General features: G+C 50.6%; 1 protein-coding gene across 2 annotated transcripts in view; it reads left to right on the plus strand.

Moving 5' to 3' along the window:
• The window catches only part of SPECC1 (sperm antigen with calponin homology and coiled-coil domains 1), a 249,879-nt gene that overhangs the window by 227,478 nt on the left and 4,553 nt on the right, over nucleotides 1–17,848 (plus strand). For both annotated transcript variants that reach the window (XM_028132220.2, XM_028132223.2), the window contains 2 exons: nucleotides 3,929–4,045; nucleotides 10,008–10,067. In XM_028132220.2, the coding sequence (XP_027988021.2) occupies nucleotides 3,929–4,045; nucleotides 10,008–10,067 (177 nt within the window). The remainder of the gene's footprint in view (nucleotides 1–3,928; nucleotides 4,046–10,007; nucleotides 10,068–17,848) is intronic.

The raw sequence follows: 17,848 nt of genomic DNA on the forward strand, positions 1-17,848 counted from the left end.
CTGAAGGCGCGGGCTCCTGCCTCCGGCTGGAAGCAGGGAGGGTTGGTGGAGGAGACCGCGTGTTCGGGTGAGCCGTGGCCTCAGCTTCTGTCCTGTGAAGTGAGGCCTTGGACTTGCCTCGCCGTCCAGGGCCAGGAATCTCAAGCTGACGTGGGAAAGTCCAGATGAAAAGCTCAAACAAGACTATACCAGGTGAACCGGTTAATAATGTGATTTTGTAATCAAAGAAAACACGGTAATTTCAAGAGAAACATCGAAAGTGCTTTATTCAAAGTAATGTCCATCGCTAGCTACACATTTCCCCATCTTTCAGGTAATTTGTGGATACCGTCCCAATAGAACTTTTCTTGTTTTGAGGCAAAGCATTCAGAGACCCAATTTTCCACTTCTTTGTATGGTTTGAAGTGCTGCTCAGACAGTGCGTGTGCCATCGATCGGAGCAAGTGGTAATCTGAAGGAGCAAGGTCTGGTGAATACAGTGGGTGGGGTAATACTTCCCAGGCAAGATCTTTTAACGTGCCTTTAACTGGTTTTGAAGTGTGTGATGGTGTGTTATCATGAAGCAAAATTACTTTGCCGTGTCTTCTGGCCCATTCTGGTCGTTTTACGATCAAAGCGTGGTTCAAATTGATTATTTGTTGTCAGTAGTGATCAGTATTAATGGTTTCACCTGGTTTTAGAAGCTCATAATACACCACACCTTCCCAATCCCACCAAACGCAGAGCGTTGTCTTCTTTCCGAAGCGATTTGGCCTTGTAGTCGATGTTGATGGTTGACCTGGATCAACCCATGATTTTTTGCGTTTAGAATTCTCAAAATAAATCCACTTTTCATCGCCAGTCACAATTTGATGCAAAAAAGACTTTCTTTCGTGCCATTGAAGCAACATTTTACTGATGACTTTTCTGTTTTCCATTTATCTTTCGTTCAGTTGATGTGGCACCCATTTTCCTTCCTTTACAATCTTTCCCATTGCTTGTAAACGATCGAAAATTGTTTGCTGAGCAACGTTTAATCTTTCTGCAAGTTGTTTTTTGAGTTTGACACGCATCTTCATCTAATAATGCTTGTAATTGTTGGTCTTCAAACTTTTTTGGTTGACCTGGACGTTCTTTGTCTTTCACATCGAAATCATCACTTTTAAAGCATTTAAACCAGCGGTCACAAGTATCTTGAGATGGAGCATGTTCACCATAAGCTTCCTGAAGTATACAATAACTTTCAGTAGCACTTTACTTCAAAATAAAGTAATGAATTAAAACTTCCTGCAAATGCTCTTTTTTGGCACGAAATTTGACATTTTTAAGCATAAAAATATCTATGATGTTAACACCTTCAGCAAATTTGACATATGAAGTTTTGAAGCTTGCTGTCAATACAACAAAAGAGCATACATATTAAATCGCATATATATATCAACATATGTGTAACTCCATCTATTGAAAAAAGTCGCATTATTAACCGGTACACCTGGTAGGTCATTTGTTTCCAAAACCCTCAGGAAACCTGACATGAAACATATTAAACCATGTTTATTACACATTTCTATCTTTTATATATATATACTAGAGGCCTGGTGCATGAAAGTTGTGCACAGGGGAGGGGGGTGTCCCTTAGCCCGGCCTGCGCCCTCTTGCAGTCTGGGACCCCTCGCTCCTTACCACCCACCTGCTCCACTGCTTGGTTCACTGCTCCTTACCGCTTGGCTCACTGCTCCTTAGCGGAGGTGGGAGAGGCTCCTGCCACCACAGCTGCACTCATCAGCCTTGAGCCTGGCTTCTGGCTGAGCGGCACTCCCCCTGTGGAAGCGCACTGACCACCAAGGGGAAGCTCCTGCATTGAACGTCTGCCCCCTGGTGGTCAGTGCACATCATAGTAACCAGTCGTACTGGTCGTTCCACTATAATGGTCACTTAGGCTTTTATTATATAGACTAGAGGCCTGGTGCATGGATTCATGCACTGGTGGGGTCCCTCAGCCTGGCCTGTGCCCTCTTGCAATCCGGGACTCCTCGGGGGATATCGGACTGCCAGTTTTGGCCTGTTCCCTGCAATCCGTGCACCAGGCCTCTAGTATGCATATAAGATCTTTGGTTAATCTCCTCCCGCCCTCCCCGCTGCCCCCTTCCCTCTGAGATTCATCAGTCTCTTCCATGTTTCCATGCCTGGGCGTTGAGCATCTGCTCCCTGGTGGTCAGTGCGTGTCATAGCTACCAGTCAAATGGTCAGTCGGTCACTTAGGCTTTTATATAGAGAGATATACTAGAGGCTCGGTGCACAAAATTCGTGCACAAGTAGGTTCCCTAGGCCTGGCCAGCGATCAGGGCTGATCAGGTTCCCCCGCCTCCTCACCTCCTCCCTCCCTTGTCACCCAGGCGCCACTGCCACACGATTCCCCTACTCCCCACCTCCCCTCCTCCTCCTTCCCTTACCACCTGCACGCCGCCGCCACCACTGGTCACCTGCCATGTCCTGTGCCACCCCCTGTTGGTCAGTGCACATCATAGCGAGCGATCCAACTCCCTGTCTCCTGGTCGAACTCCTGAGGGAACACTTGGCATATTAGCCTTTTGTGTATATATACACACACATATATATAGGTATATATATATGTGTGTATGTGTGTGTATATATATATATTTTAGAGAGAGAAAGGAAGGAAGAGGGAGAGATAGAGATAGAAACATCAACGATGAGAGAGAATCATTGATTGGCTGCCTCCTGCACTGCGCCACACTGGGGACTGAGCCCACAACCCAGCATGTGCCCTGACTGGGAATCGTGACCTCCTGGTTCATAGGTCAACACTCAGCCTCTGAGCCACTGGTCCACATTTCCGTCCTTACACACTGAGAATTCCGTACCGTCTCCCGTGTGATGGGGCCTCCTGGCCCGCTCCCCTCACACCTGCCTCTGTAGCTGCCACGCCTCTGCAGAACGCGGGTCGCCGTCCAGGGCAGTGCGGACTGGGGGCGGCAAGTTTGCATTGGGCTCGAGCTGAGGGGAGAAGTAGCCAGGGTCCCCTCCGGAAAACTGGCTGCCACCGCCTCTCCTCTCCGTGGCTGGTGTGGCTGCCTGCCTCCCCGCGGCTCTGAGGAGGAAGAGCCTGCTGCCTCCCTAGCGGCTGCGGGGAGACGGCAGGAAGGAGCCCCCCTCTCCCCAGTCCTGTGGTCGGAGCTGAAGTGCTCAGAGCAGCGGGACGACGTGCCCTGCCCTGGCGCAGGCTGCATCCGTGCATTTATGCAGCCAGACGCCTCAGCCTGCGCGGGAGAGAGGTCGTGGCTTTGGAACCTGACGTTTCGTTTGGACGAGCTTTGGAGCCAGGGAGGAAATCCTGTTAGGATCAGCAGAGTCGGGGAGAAGGAAGCAGTGGTGACAGGTGTGAGGATTTAGAGGTGGGGGTGCCCCGGCTCCCAAGAACCCGTCATCCCCGAGGACGCCGTGAGGAGCTGGCCTGGGGTTTCTCACTCTTCCCAGGGTTCCTGCCTGTCCCGCAGGGAGCTGCTGGCCCATGAGCCCCAGGGTCCGTGCCAGCGGGGAGGCCGAGCGCGGGCGTGTGTCCTGTGGAAGCCGCCCGCGGCAGGGGAGAGTGAGGCGGGGAGCGGCCGAGGCCGCCCTGAGGGCCTTGTCCGGGTCCAGCCATTGTTGACGGGTGGCCCGTCCCTGACTACATCCCTGGCTACGCGGGGACGTGCGGAGCTCGTCAGGTGGTCGGCCTCCCGTACGCAGAGCAGACAAATCCGAGGGTGGGAGCTCTCAGCCTTGTCCTCACGCCGTTCTGGGAACAGGTGTGGGCAGCGGCGTGCTGTTCCTGGCACCGGCTGAGGGCACCCCGGCAGACGTGCGCGTTTCCTGTCTGGCCCGGTGGCTGCGGCAGCCGCGTTCCGGTTCTGTGATGCGGTTGACAGTCCCGCTGCTCTCCCCACAGAACATCGACATCACCAACTTCAGCAGCAGCTGGAGCGACGGCCTGGCCTTCTGCGCGCTCCTCCACACCTACCTGCCGGCCCACATCCCGTACCAGGAGCTGAGCAGCCAGGAGAAGGTAAGGCCACCGCCGTGCTTCCCGGGCACACGCCGGGCCGCGTGGAAACCGGGATCCGGGACCGGCTCGGCGACCAGCTGCTGAGCGTGGGCCCGTGGGACCCCCCTGCGTCCTCTGAGACGCGCTCCCGGAAACGCGGTGAGGCCATTCCCCTGCCGCTGACAGTTCCCGTCACCCACTTGCCTAACGGACTCTCACCTTCGCGGGGGATGGGGGTGTGGGGGGGCGGCTTGGCCACCTTTTTTCAGTCTTTTCCAAAGAACCAACAAACAGCACCAAGAGGAGTTTCTCCTCAAACAAGCTTGGGAAACGGTACATTATATCACATTTTAGATTTTCACGGTGCTCATTAGCGCAGCCCAGGCTTCGAGTCCTTCGTTAAAGAAACCTGCGTGACTCCATGACCCCAGCGTCAGTGAGACCGCAGAACGTGTCCTCTGTCACCTTATCAAGAGTTGGCAAACTTGGCCTGTTCAGGGCCAGATGGTAGGCGTTGTGGGCTGTGCATCTCTGTCACAGCTAAACTCTGCCACTGGAGGGTCGTGGACCATGTGGGCATGCTGTATTGCAATAAAACTTTATTTACAAAAAAGATGGCAGACCAGATGCAGCCCGCTGACCCAAACCTCCTGCAGGGTCACGTCCCACGGGCGGCCCGTTGGGAGAAGCTGTGCTGTCCACATGTGCACGTTCAGCACGCGGTTCTTGTCGGGCATCATGCACAATAGCAAAGACCACAGGGAGAGCACGTGTGTGCTGTGCCTCCTGAGACGCAGCGAGTGAGGAAGCCGAAAGTAACATAATAAGCAGGTAACTGAGCTTGGAGGGCGATGGAGAAACAGGCGGTGTGGACAGTGGGGACACCAGACGAGGAGGCTGAGAGGTCTGTCAGGAGGTGCTAGTTCAGCAGATGGCTGAGGACGGAACCTGAAGGAGCCAGCCATGCAGAGAGCTGAGGGGAGCTCCCAGCGCTGGGGGCGCCGGGCAAGAAAAACCTGGGGCACTCCGGGCAGCAGAGGGGGCAGCTGGAGTGCAGTGAGGAGGGGCCTGGCTGTGAGGGTCCCCGCGGCTGGAGTTCAGTGAGGAGGGGCCTGGCTGTGAGGGTGCCCACAGCTGGAGTTCAGTGAGGAGGGGCCTGGCTGTGAGGGTCCCCGCGGCTGGAGTGCAGTGAGGAGGGGACTGGCTGTGAGGGTGCCCATAGCTGGAGTGCAGTGTGGAAGGGCCTGGCTGTGAGGGTGCCCACAGCTGGAGTTCAGTGAGGAGGGGCCTGGCTGTGAGGGTGCCCACAGCTGGAGTGCAGTGTGGAGGGGCCTGGCTGTGAGGGTCCCCGCAGCTGGAGTTCAGTGAGGAGGGGCCTGGCTGTGAGGGTGCCCACAGCTGGAGTTCAGTGAGGAGGGGCCTGGCTGTGAGGGTCCCCGCGGCTGGAGTGCAGTGAGGAGGGGACTGGCTGTGAGGGTGCCCATAGCTGGAGTGCAGTGTGGAAGGGCCTGGCTGTGAGGGTGCCCACAGCTGGAGTTCAGTGAGGAGGGGCCTGGCTGTGAGGGTGCCCACAGCTGGAGTTCAGTGAGGAGGGTCCTGGCTGTGAGGGTCCCCGCGGCTGGAGTTCAGTGAGGAGGGGACTGGCTGTGAGGGTGCCCATAGCTGGAGTTCAGTGAGGAGGGGCCTGGCTGTGAGGGTGCCCACAGCTGGAGTTCAGTGAGGAGGGGCCTGGCTGTGAGGGTGCCCACAGCTGGAGTTCAGTGAGGAGGGGCCTGGCTGTGAGGGTGCCCACAGCTGGAGTTCAGTGAGGAGGGGCCTGGCTGTGAGGGTCCCCGCGGCTGGAGTGCAGTGAGGAGGGGACTGGCTGTGAGGGTGCCCATAGCTGGAGTGCAGTGAGGAGGGGCCTGGCTGTGAGGGTGCCCACAGCTGGAGTTCAGTGAGGAGGGGCCTGGCTGTGAGGGTCCCCGCGGCTGGAGTGCAGTGAGGAGGGGACTGGCTGTGAGGGTGCCCATAGCTGGAGTTCAGTGAGGAGGGGCCTGGCTGTGAGGGTGCCCACAGCTGGAGTTCAGTGAGGAGGGGCCTGGCTGTGAGGGTCCCCGCGGCTGGAGTGCAGTGAGGAGGGGACTGGCTGTGAGGGTGCCCATAGCTGGAGTGCAGTGTGGAGGGGCCTGGCTGTGAGGGTGCCCACAGCTGGAGTGCAATGAGGTTCCCCTCAGTTGGAGTGCAGTGAGGAGGGGCCTGGCTGTGAGAGTCCCTGCAGCTGGAGTGCAGTGAGGAGGAGCCTGGCTGTGAGGGTGCCCACAGCTGGAGTGCAGTGAGGAGGGGCCTGGCTGGGAGGGTGCCCACAGACCGGCTGACCCCAGGGGGTCCAGGGATGCTGGGTAGAAGTTCCATGCTGCTCCGAGCACAGGGGAAGCCTGAAGGAGCCTAAACAATGGGGACTCACTCTTCGTGTTTCCAAGAGCTCGCTGACAGGAAGTGAGAATGAACAGGAAGCCAGGTGGAGGCTGTTGCAGTCCCGTTCTCACCCGTGTCTGGCTCCCCCCCTGAGCTGGGTGCAGCAATGTAGACGGGAGGTGGGAAGATACTCTAAACATATCTTAGATGTGGAAGTGACTGGACCTGGGACCGTGGGGTGTAGGGAGGGTGAGAGGAGAGTCAGCGATGACTCCAGGTGTCCGCCTGGCAGGGCCGTCTGCTGAGAGATCGTTAGAAGTTTGATTTTGATTACCCCACACTAAGACATAAAGTCCAGAATGCTTATGGCACTGGCGGGGAGCAGAAGCAAAGTGCTTTCATCTGGTAGAGAGTGAGGCTCTCCAGGGGAGAAAGCTGTATGTGAAGGCATTGGCGCACACGAGCGTGGAGACTGGCAAGGGAACAAGATAATTTGAATGAAACGAACCCTTTTGACATTTTAAAAATGTATTTGTATTGATTTCAGAGAGGAAGGGAGAGATAAAAACATCAGTGATGAGAGAGAATCATTGATGAGAGAGAATCATTGATCAGCTGCCTCCTGCACGCCCCCCACTGGGGATCGAGCCCATAACCCTGGCATGTGCCCTGACCGAGAATCGAACTGTGCCGTCCTGGTTCATAGGTTGATGCTCAGCCAATGCGCTATGCTGGCTGGGCCCCCTTCGACATTACCAAGATGAGTGAAGTGTAGCTGCCTAGATGGGGGCTGGTGAGGCAGCGTGTCAGAAGGGCGTCCAGAGAGGCCTGTGCTGTAAAGCCCGGCTAAAGGCGAAGCCTAGAAATTGTGTGGTGCAGCCACTGATGGCCCGGAAAGTCAGACCACAAGCTATCCTCCCGATGGACACAGTCAAGCCAGACGAGTGTGCCGTCGGCATTAAGTAAGGAATTTCTAGAAAAGCTAACGAGGACTCTTCCTGACACTGAAGAGGCCGACCCGCACGGTGAGAGCTGGAGGCGGTGGGAGGGGCGGCCTCTTTCAATCAAACGCCTGTTGTCGGTCAGCAGACAAAACCTCCACATACGTTGAACATCCACGTGATAGAATGACGTGTGTTTGTGTCTGAGATGAAATAGTAAGGAGAGCAGAAATTCTGGACTTGGGACTCTTTCTCCCATCATTTCAGGTGAGTGCACTGTCCTAGAACCGGGAGGTTCCAGGCCTGCCCTTGTCCCCAGGCAGGACTGATGAAGCGATGCTTTCTTCTCGCCCTGCGCCGGCCGCCGTGGGCACCGCTTCTGCCTGGGCATACTCTGTGCCCCCAGCAGTGGTCTCTCCCGGGGCCTCCCGCAGTGCCCGGGGCAGTGCTCTGATGGAAGAGAATTAGGGTAACAGTTGGTCACCCCTCTCCCTAATGCTCCATGCCACACTGCACAGTTCCCGGTGTTCTGAGACGGCGTTTCCCATTAACCACTTCTTCCCCGCTCTCTGCTTAGAAAACACCAGCAGTTCCATCAGAACCCAGCGAAGGGGTCTTGGGGGACCCCGTATAAAACCTTAGGCTTAGATACGCCTGTTCCTTAGACTTATTAGTGATCGAAGAATGCAAATTAAGACAATAAAATATTATTTTAGCCTGTCACATTGGCAGGGACTTTTGAAAATCATAATATTCTGTGCAGGTGAGGGTGTGGGGAAATGGGCACATACATTTTTGCTGAAATTGGAAGTTGCTGTAACATTTTGGAAAGCAGTTTTGCATTAATGGTTGCCTAAATCTGGCTTACAAAACCTCTCCTCCCCAAAACTAACCAAAAGGATTTTAGAAATAAGGACCAAGACCTCATTAGCGCCCGAACGGGAGCATGCAGCCGCAATCCGGGCTGAGTGAGAGCGAGCCGGGAGCCCCCTGGCTGCTCCTCTCCACGGAACAGCGGTGCATGGAAAGGTGGCGGGCGCCCTGCTTATGCCCATTCACTGCCCTTCGTGTGGAGGAAGAGCGCTGGCGCTTGGGCCTGCTGACTGCAGATGGACAGCGTGGCCAGCCCCAGCCGCGGGGGAGAACGGGCTCCCTGGGCCCGGCACCCAGCGAGGAGCCTCACTCTCCAGGCGCCGGATGTGCGGGCAGTGCAGCGGGTGGAGGCCATGGGCAATGGGACATGTCCAAAGTCTAAATGGGTAAAATTTCAAATTCTACTGGAACATAAAACATGAATATGTACAGAAACACTTGTCTCCCAATTACACTTAATTTACTAACTTCATTAAATTTTAATGTAATCCTAATGACTTTCAAATAAATTATAGAGGGGAGGTCGCATGACCCAATGATTCTTAAATGTATCCATATGAAAAAACATCAAGAACAACCAGAAAGAATCTCACAAAGAAGCAACAAATTAGGTAAAAATTACTATGGAGCAGTAACTTTAAAATTCCAGGGAAAATTATTTTCACCTAGTTACTGACCAAGTGTGATGGTAAGAAGAGAAATGTTCCTATATGAATGCTTCCAGAGAAGGTGCCTGTCCCACACCCTTTAGGAAGGACACCTGAGTGTACCCTACCAGGCTTTGTGCAGAAATGGACATGAGGCTCTGAAAGACTCCAGACTGAAGACCTGCTTAGGGTAGTGACATGGCCGAGTCGCAAAGAGGAGAATCCTTTGTGAGAAAGGTCTTAGTGACAGCATCATGACGAACTATAGAGAAGGCAGTGCAGTTGGCGTGCCTACTTTGTAAGTGCTGTTTATTGTTTTTGGTTTTCAGAATTATCCTATTAAGAGAGGAGAGAAGACTTAAATGTGGTTATAAAAAAGGAACTGAGTGTTTTCAGTTTTAATAATTTAAAAAGTAAAACCTGACAAGATGAAGGAACTTCCTCATCGTATAAAGTGGAGTGAGGAAGTGCTGTCCATAATTGATAGGATAAGAAATGGAGATATAAGGGTATTATTTAAAGTCACAAACATAACTCATAAAAGAACGAAAAGTAGCCATATGGCTATAAGGAAGAAAAGAGAGAGGTGCATGATACCTGAGTCCTCATTTATTCTGGGAGGAAATTAGTAGGTAGAGTGAGGAGGTATTATTTTAGAAATCAAGAAACAGTGTGTGAGGATGTACCGAGCTGTGGAGGTATCGCCGAAGAACCAGAGACAGACATTAGAGAGGGTCTCCCAAGGACCAGGACTGGGGGAAGAACAGTTTTCTCACTTGATTATATTTAACTGTGTGTACACATTACTTTGATAATTTTTATATAGCACCATGATTCAACAAACAACTGTTGACACACAGCAGAAATATATGCCATATAGCTAGACAAAGTAAAAAATAACAGAATTAATAAAAATGTATCTGATAGTCAGGAGTCAGTAATGTCATTTTTAGTGACATTTGTAACCTGTCAGTTTTTTTTCTTATACTGAGACCATTGTTTGTATATTTGGCTTTAATTTTTAAGTGACTTACAGGTTTTCTATCTGGGAGTGTCAGTGGTGGTCTTAGCCAAAGCTGTGTGTTTTCAGTTGGTAATTCCAGTCTCTCTGTCTTTTCACCTTAGAAAAGGAATCTCTTGTTGGCATTTGAAGCAGCCGAAAGTGTAGGCATTAAGCCCAGCTTGGTAAGTATCCTATTTTGTATCCTTGCTATATTTTAGTCTAATTATGTGAGGAAGAACTTTATGTCGTCTACTAACAGTTTCTTACAGAACATAGAAATGCATTCGTTGAAGATGTGTTACTCATGATCTCTAATATAAAATTATCCAGTTGGTCAGACCACATATGATTTAGAGAGGTTTTTGTAAGTCCTTTTGTAAATATGTTTGTATTGACTTTTTAGAGAAAGAGGAAGGGAGCGAGAAAGAGAAACATCAATTGGTTGCCTCCCGTACGTGCGTGCCTGACTGGGGACTGAACCGGCCATCTGGGCATGTGCCCTGACTGGGAATCGAACTGGCAGCCTTTCAGTGCATGAGGTGAAGTAAATCAAAGACATGAGCACAGCTGACACTGACAGCCCAGGGCTGGGGCTGGGGCCGTGGTAGAGGGCCTGGAACAATGAGTACCTGTGGGTATTATTTCACACCCACACAGGGACGGTGAGGCCCTGCGCTCCCTTGAGCAGAGCTTGAGTACTGAGCCCTGCACAGAACCAAGGCTCACGGAGTGCTGCTCTTAGTGAAAGCGGGTGTAAAACTCCACCTGCCCCCCAGGGAGGTGCGATAGGAAGTTCGATCTTCCCATCAGGTTTTTGTGGCCAAAAAAGGGGGTCTGGGGCCTCCTGTAAGAACAAGAAACAGCCAGATGAGGTTTAGAATACAAATTGTAACACATGTGCTGCAAGAAGCCCCTAGTTCATGCTATCTCTACTTCGGGAAGCTCCTTGGCTCGTAGTACAACGGTAGCTGGAAATACGCTAACAAGACAAACTTTAAAAACACTCAAGAAATTGACCTCTTTGAGCTTGTCAGCAGACACAACAGACAAGAGGTTCGTCTACTAGAACCTAAGGTAATAAAACAGAAAGAGGCTACAAAAGACTATGTTTAAACATGTTAAAGAGATCAAAGGGGAAACCAAGATGGCGGCATAGGTAAGTACCTAAACTGCTGCCTCGCACAACAATTTCAAAACTACAACTAAAAGACAGAACGGACATCATCCAGAACCACAGGAAAGCTGGCTGAGTGGAAATTCTACAACTAGAAGGAAAGAGAAAAGCTCACGGACAATCAGAGGAGCTGCAAAGGGCTGAGGTACGGAGACACGCACGCAGAGAGGAAGGGTGGCTGAGTGCCTGGCTGGCTTTCTCTGGCAGGAGGGAGAAGGAAGCTCCTGACTACATTGAACCCCAGTTCCGACTGCACTGAACCCCAGTTCCGGGTGAAACCCCGTGGACCCAGGTTCATATCGGGGGAGTCTGGATTGTCAGGTAGAGAGAAAGGCACACGGAGACTCGGGGGAGCCGTGGCGGGCAGGGGTCTGGAGGCACGCGCGAATGTGCGCCAAGAAGACTGACTGCGGAGGTTGCCGCTGGCTTTCCCTAGCAGAAGGGAGTCGGAAGCTCCTGACTGCACTGAATCCCAGTTCCGAATGCACTGAACCCCAGTTCTGGGCGAGCCCCTGGGGACCCACGCTCTTACGGGGGGGATCTGGACTGTCAGGCGGAAACTCAGGGGAGCCGCAAAAGGCAAAGGTCTGGAGGTGCGCATGCAAATGCATGCAGAGAGGACTGACTGCTGACTGCACCGCTGGCTGGAGGGAACCGGAAGCTCTCGACTGCTCTGAACTCCAGTGCCGGGCGAGAATCTGAGAATCCAGATTCATTGGGGGAGAAACTGGACTGTCTGGCAGCGGGCAAAACTCGAGGGCAGCTTTCTCTCAGAGGTGCTTTCAGCGATTACCGAGGGACACTGAGACCCATGGGCCTCAGGCAGGGCTGGCGGGAAGCCAAGACTGTCTGTTCAGCCCTGAGACTCCGCCCCATCCAAGCTGAGCATAGAGGCTTTTGCAATTTTGCAAGTCTGGTCCCATAAGGCTGTCTCCAGCACAGAAGGTCTCCTGGTGTAGACACAGCTGATACAACCAGTTGGTCTAGAGGTTAATTCCTCCCAGTGATACCAACAACAATCAAGACTTAACTACAACAAGGCTGTACACACAGTCTACAAAGGGGTGCACCAAGAGTGTCCACCTCAGGTAACTGGGGAGGCCGACCCACTGGGCCATATAGAACACCTACCACACAAAGCTACCCTACCAACTCAGGGAAGCAGCAAAAATGCGGAGACAAAGAAACAGATCACAAACGAAAGAAATGGAGGAAAACAAAAGACTGGATATAGAATTCAAAACCACAGTTATAAGGTTTTTGAAGAATTTCCTAGAAAAGGCCGATAAATTTAGCGAGACCCTCAAGGATATGAAAAAGGACCAATTAGAAATTAAGCATACACTGACTGAAATAAAAAATACTATACAGAGACCCAACAGCAGACTAGAGGAACACAAGAATCAAGTCAAAGATTTGAAATACAAAGAAGCAAAAAACACTCAACCGGAAAAGAAAAAAGAATCCAAAAATATGAAGATAGTGTAAGAAGCCTCTGGGACAACTTCAAGCGTACCAACATCAGAATTATGGGGGTGCCAGAAGAAGAGAGAGCAAGATACTGAAAACCTATTTGAAGAAATAATGACAGAAAACTTCCCCCACCTGGTGAAAGAAATAGACTTACAAGTTCAGGAAGCGCACAGAACCCCAAACAAAAGGAATCCAAGGAGGACCACACCAAGACACATCATAATTAAAATGCCAAGAGCAAAAGACAAAGAGAATCTTTAAAGCAGCAAGAGAAAAACAGTTAATTACCTACAAGGGAGCACCCATACGATTGTCAGCTGATTTCACAACAGAAACTATGCAGGCCAGATGGGAGTGGCAAGAAATATTCAAAGTGATGAATAGCAAGAACCTACAACCAAGATTACTCTACCCAGCAAAGTTATTATTCAGAATTGAAGGGCAAATAAAGAGCTTCACAGATAAGAAAAAGCTAAAGGAGTTCACCACCACCAAACCAGTATTATATGAAACTAGGGGCCCGGTGCATGAAATTCGTGCACTGGGGGTGGGGGGTTCCTCAGCCCATCCTGCCCCCTCTTACATACTGGGAGCCCTCAGGGGATGTCCTACTGACAGCTTAGGCCTGCTCCCCACGGGGAGCGGGCATAAGCCGCAGTCTGGCCTCCCTTTGTGGGAGACAACCAGGCTGATCAGGGGAAGGCACCAGCCCCATCACCCCACTGCTGCAGCCACTGCCAGTTACCACAGCCACCAAGGTGTTTTCATCAACATGGACTCCAGTCCCTTCACCAAAAAAAAATGACCAACTTTCTTTAGGCATTTTCAAGATGTGTCTTTCATAGGCTATACATTTCTTTTTTTTTTTTTTTTATCCTCACCTGAGGATACGTTTCCATTGACTTTTAGAGAATGTGGAAGAGAGAGGGAGAGATAGAGAGAAACATCAATGTGAGAGGAATACTTTGATTGGTTGCCTCCTGCATGAGCCCTGATCTGGGCCCCAGCCAGGGAGGAGCCTGCAACCTAGGTACATGCCCTTGATCAGAATCGAACCCAGACCCTTCTGTCAGCAGGCTGAGGCATTATCCACTGAGCCAAACCGTGTAGGGTAGGATATGACATTTCTTAGCCCTCCAGCAGCGGACCTTCATTTTTTTTTCCAGAAGTGTGGTGGAAAAACTCTTGATCACCTTTTTGGATTCTTATTACCCAAGTTACTAAGAATATTACCAGTGGCATACAGGAAGCTTAGCCAATGGGCAGTCAGAAAAGGTGATTCCTCTATAGTTCACACCAATCGCGGGCTGGGCCCTGCCCAGGCCTAAAGCCTCTGGCCGAAGCTTTAGGCCTGGGCAGGGGCCCTTCAGCTCCCTCTGATCGCAGGCTCTGCCCCTGCCCTGGCCTGCCCAGGCCAAAAGCCTCTAGGGCAGGAGTGGAGCCCCAGCTCCCTGCAATCGATCGCAGGGGGTCCGCTCCTGCTCCCTGCTATCGATCGCAGGGTGTCCACTCCTGCACCAGGCCTTACCTCACAGTCACCTGGGTGCCAGGATATTCCTGGGACACAGGCACTGGGCGCCTATGTATGCAAATTAACTGCCATCTTTTTGGGTTAATTTGCATAGTCACTCTGATTGACTATGGGCGTAGTGAAGGTATGGTCAATTTACATGTTTGTCTATTATTAGGTAAGATGATGAAAGGTATTCTTTAAAAAGAGGAAGAAGAAAAAAGTAAAGACAAAAATTATGAACAACAAATACATATCTATCAACAAGTGAACCTAAAAATCAAGTATATTAAAAATCTGATGAACAGAATAAACGGGTGAATATAATAGAATCAGGGGCATAGAAAGGGGGTGGACTGATAATTCTCAGGGGGGAAGGGGTATGGAGGTGCAGGAAGAGACTGGACAGAAATCGTACACCTATAGATGAGGACAGTAGGGGGGAGGTAAGAGAGGAGGGTGGGGTGGGAACCAGGTGGAGGGGAGCTATGGTAGGAAAAAGGAGAAACAATTATAATCTGAACAATAAAGATTTATTAAATTTTTAAAAAAGAGATCAAAGGAATACAATCATAAGGAAGGAGCATGTTATTATAAAAAAAGATTTGGGGAAATAATCAAAACTTCTAGAAATGAAAATTTGGAATTAGCAATACCAGTTGGCTTGAAAACTGATCAGATATGGAAGAAGAGAGAGCTACAGAACTGTAAAATAAATGTAAAGAAATTACCCAGGACATAATACAGAAACTTTAAAAATAAATGGAAAATAGTCCTGGCCAAAATATTCACTCAGACGAATCATAACTGCAGAAATAGCATAGTAAAGGCAGGTAATCTACAAATGATTTCTACTAACTAATAATTTAAAAAACAATCTCGTAGCTTTAGCCGGTTTGGCTCAGTGGATAGAGTGTCAGCCTGTGGACCGAAGGGTTCGATTCTGGTCAAGGGCACATACCTCAGTTGCAGGATCCTCCTTGGCCCCAGCCCTGGTCAGGGCACATGCAGGAGGCAACCAATCGATGTGTTTCTCTCACATCAATGTTTCTCTCTGTCTTTCCCTCTTTGCTCAGTGGTTGGAGCATTGGTCTACAGACTGAAGGGTCACAGGTTTGATTCCCAGTCAAGGGCATATACCTCCGTTGCAGGCTCAATCCCCGACTCCAGTCGGGGTGCATGGGGAAGACAACCAACTGATGTGTCTCTCTCACATCAGTGTTTCTCTCTCTCTCTCCCTCCCTTCCACTCTCTAAAAATCAATGGAAAATAAAATATCCTCAGGTGAGGATTAACGGAAGAAAAAAAAAAGAAATGGAAAACCCAGCAGTTACATAAGCCATAAAGATGTTTGTTTTAAAGTAAGAGACCCAGTAGTTTCAGGCACTGCTCAGTGTTGAAATCAAGGCGCGGAGTGCTTCTCTTACTTCACCATCTCTCATTTTTGGCTTTTTCTCCCCGACCTGCTACTTGCTCTGTGGTTGAATGTGGATGCCAAGCTCCAGACATCACTCCCATCTGCGGGCAAGAAGGAGGGGACGGGATAGAGCAAAGCCTCGCATCTTCCCCTTTGACCAGGAACTCAGATCCCTCCCGCTCATTGGCATTGCTCCATCACATCGTCACTCCAGCCACAGGGAATTAGATAAAGTGAGCAGATAATGTCTTCTGTAGTGGGAAGCCTGCAGGGGAAAAGAGGATGGGAATTACCCAAGAGCTAAGAGACATGGGAGGTAAAGTCGGACAGTGACTTTGTCCCAGGTCGGTTAGGAACTCCAGAAGAGAAGTGGTGCCTGAAATGTTCGCAGAATGATGGAAACTACAGATTCTTAATGAATCTCAAAAGGATAAATAAACAAAATATTCACTCAGACGAATCATAACTGCAGAAATAGCATAGTAAAGGCAGGTAATCTACAAATGATTTCTACTAACCAATAATTTAAAAAACAATCTCGTAGCTTTAGCCAGTTTGGCTCAGTGGATAGAGTGTCAGCCTGTGGACCGAAGGGTTCGATTCTGGTCAAGGGCACATACCTCAGTTGCAGGATCCTCCCTGGCCCCAGCCCTGGTCAGGGCACATGCAGGAGGCAACCAATCGATGTGTTTCTCTCACATCAATGTTTCTCTCTGTCTTTCCCTCTTTCTTCTACCTTCTTTAAGAAATCAAGGTGGGGGAGGGGAGAGAAATCAATGGGAAAGCTTCCTTAGGTGAGGATTTAAAAAAAACAAAACAAAAATAAATCTAGTAGAGGAGATCCAAGATGGTGGCGTAGATAAACATCTGGGCTGCTGCCATCCACAACAATTTCCAAAACTACAACTAAAAGACAGACGTCTATCACCCAGAACCACGGGAAAGCTGGCTGAGCAGAACCTCTACTACTAGACCGAAAGAGACGGGCACAATCAGGACACAAATGCTGAAAAACTGAGGTACAGGGGAGCACGCATGCGATACGAGCTGGCGGCGGAGCCCAGCTGGAGGCGGGCGTTGCTTTCTTCAATCCGAAGAGAGACAAGCTCCCAATCTCTCTGAAATCGTTTCTGGGGAGAGACTGGGCTGTCTGCCATCAGGTCGGAGTGAGGGTGGCTTACTAGCAGAGCTGCGTGGAGGTAGAACTGTTGGCTGCGCCGGGGTGCAAGACGCAGGGACACGGTTGCGGGGACGAGGTTGGAGGCGGTTCACTGCCAGCCATCGCTGTTTGCCACGCCCTAGCCTAGTGACCCCTGAGACTCCGCCCCGCACAATCTACAAACACACCCAAGCTCCTAGCAGCAGCTTTTGCATATGAATGGCCTTATCTATTGCAGTTTAAACTAGTAAACTTGCAACCCAGTACAGACAGCTCCAAGGCCTCCAAACTCCAAGCAGGGAGGAGAGGACAGCAGTTCTCGCTGTTGCTCCTGCAGGGTGGCCTCAGACAGCAGCTGATCTGTACCCCATTGGAGATCCAGAAGCCAATGCACCTAGAGGTCAGTGTGAGACACCAGATTTCAACTTCTCACATCCATAAGTGACACATTCGGGAGGCGGACTCAGTGAGCACCAAAACCCCACTCAAACAAGCCCTGTACCACAAGCATGTCTCCAGCACAGCAGTGCTTCCATTATAGACACAGCGGGTCCTCACAGCCAATTGGCCTGGCGGTCAATTCCTCCCAGTGTACCAACAGTAATCAAGGCTTAACTACACCAAGACTTTGCGCTCAGCCCGCAAAGGGGTGTACCAAGAGCGACCACCTAGGGTGATTGGGGAAGCTGAGCTACCGGCCTTTATAGGTCACTGACCACACAAAGCCACTCCATCAACACAGGGAGGCAGCCAAAATGCGGAGACACCGAAGCATGTCACGAATAGGAGAGATGGAGGAAAGTAAACTACTGGACGACACAGTGTTCAGAACCACATTTATAAGGTTACTAAAGAATCTTCTAAAAACCGCTGAGAAACTTGAAGAGACCTTCAAGGACCTTAATGAGAATACCAAAAAAATGGAAAAGGACCAGTCAGAAATTAAGCATTACACTCAACTGTAGATCACCGTACCCGAAGAGTCAAACCAAAGATCTGGAATATGAGGAAGCAAAAAACACCCAACCAGAGAGGCAGAAAGAAAGAAGAATCCAAAAGTGTGAGGATAGCATAAGGAGCCTCTGGGACGGCTTTAAGCGTACCAACATCCGAATTTTTGGGGTGCCAGAAGAAGAGAGAGAGCAAGATACTGAAAACCTATTTGAAGAAATAATGACAGAAAACTTCCCCCACCTGGTGAAAGAAATAGACTTACAAGTTCAGGAAGCG

The sequence above is a fragment of the Eptesicus fuscus genome, chromosome 20 (genome assembly GCF_027574615.1).
Source record: "Eptesicus fuscus isolate TK198812 chromosome 20, DD_ASM_mEF_20220401, whole genome shotgun sequence".
In the NCBI taxonomy this organism is placed as follows: Eukaryota; Metazoa; Chordata; class Mammalia; order Chiroptera; family Vespertilionidae; genus Eptesicus; species Eptesicus fuscus.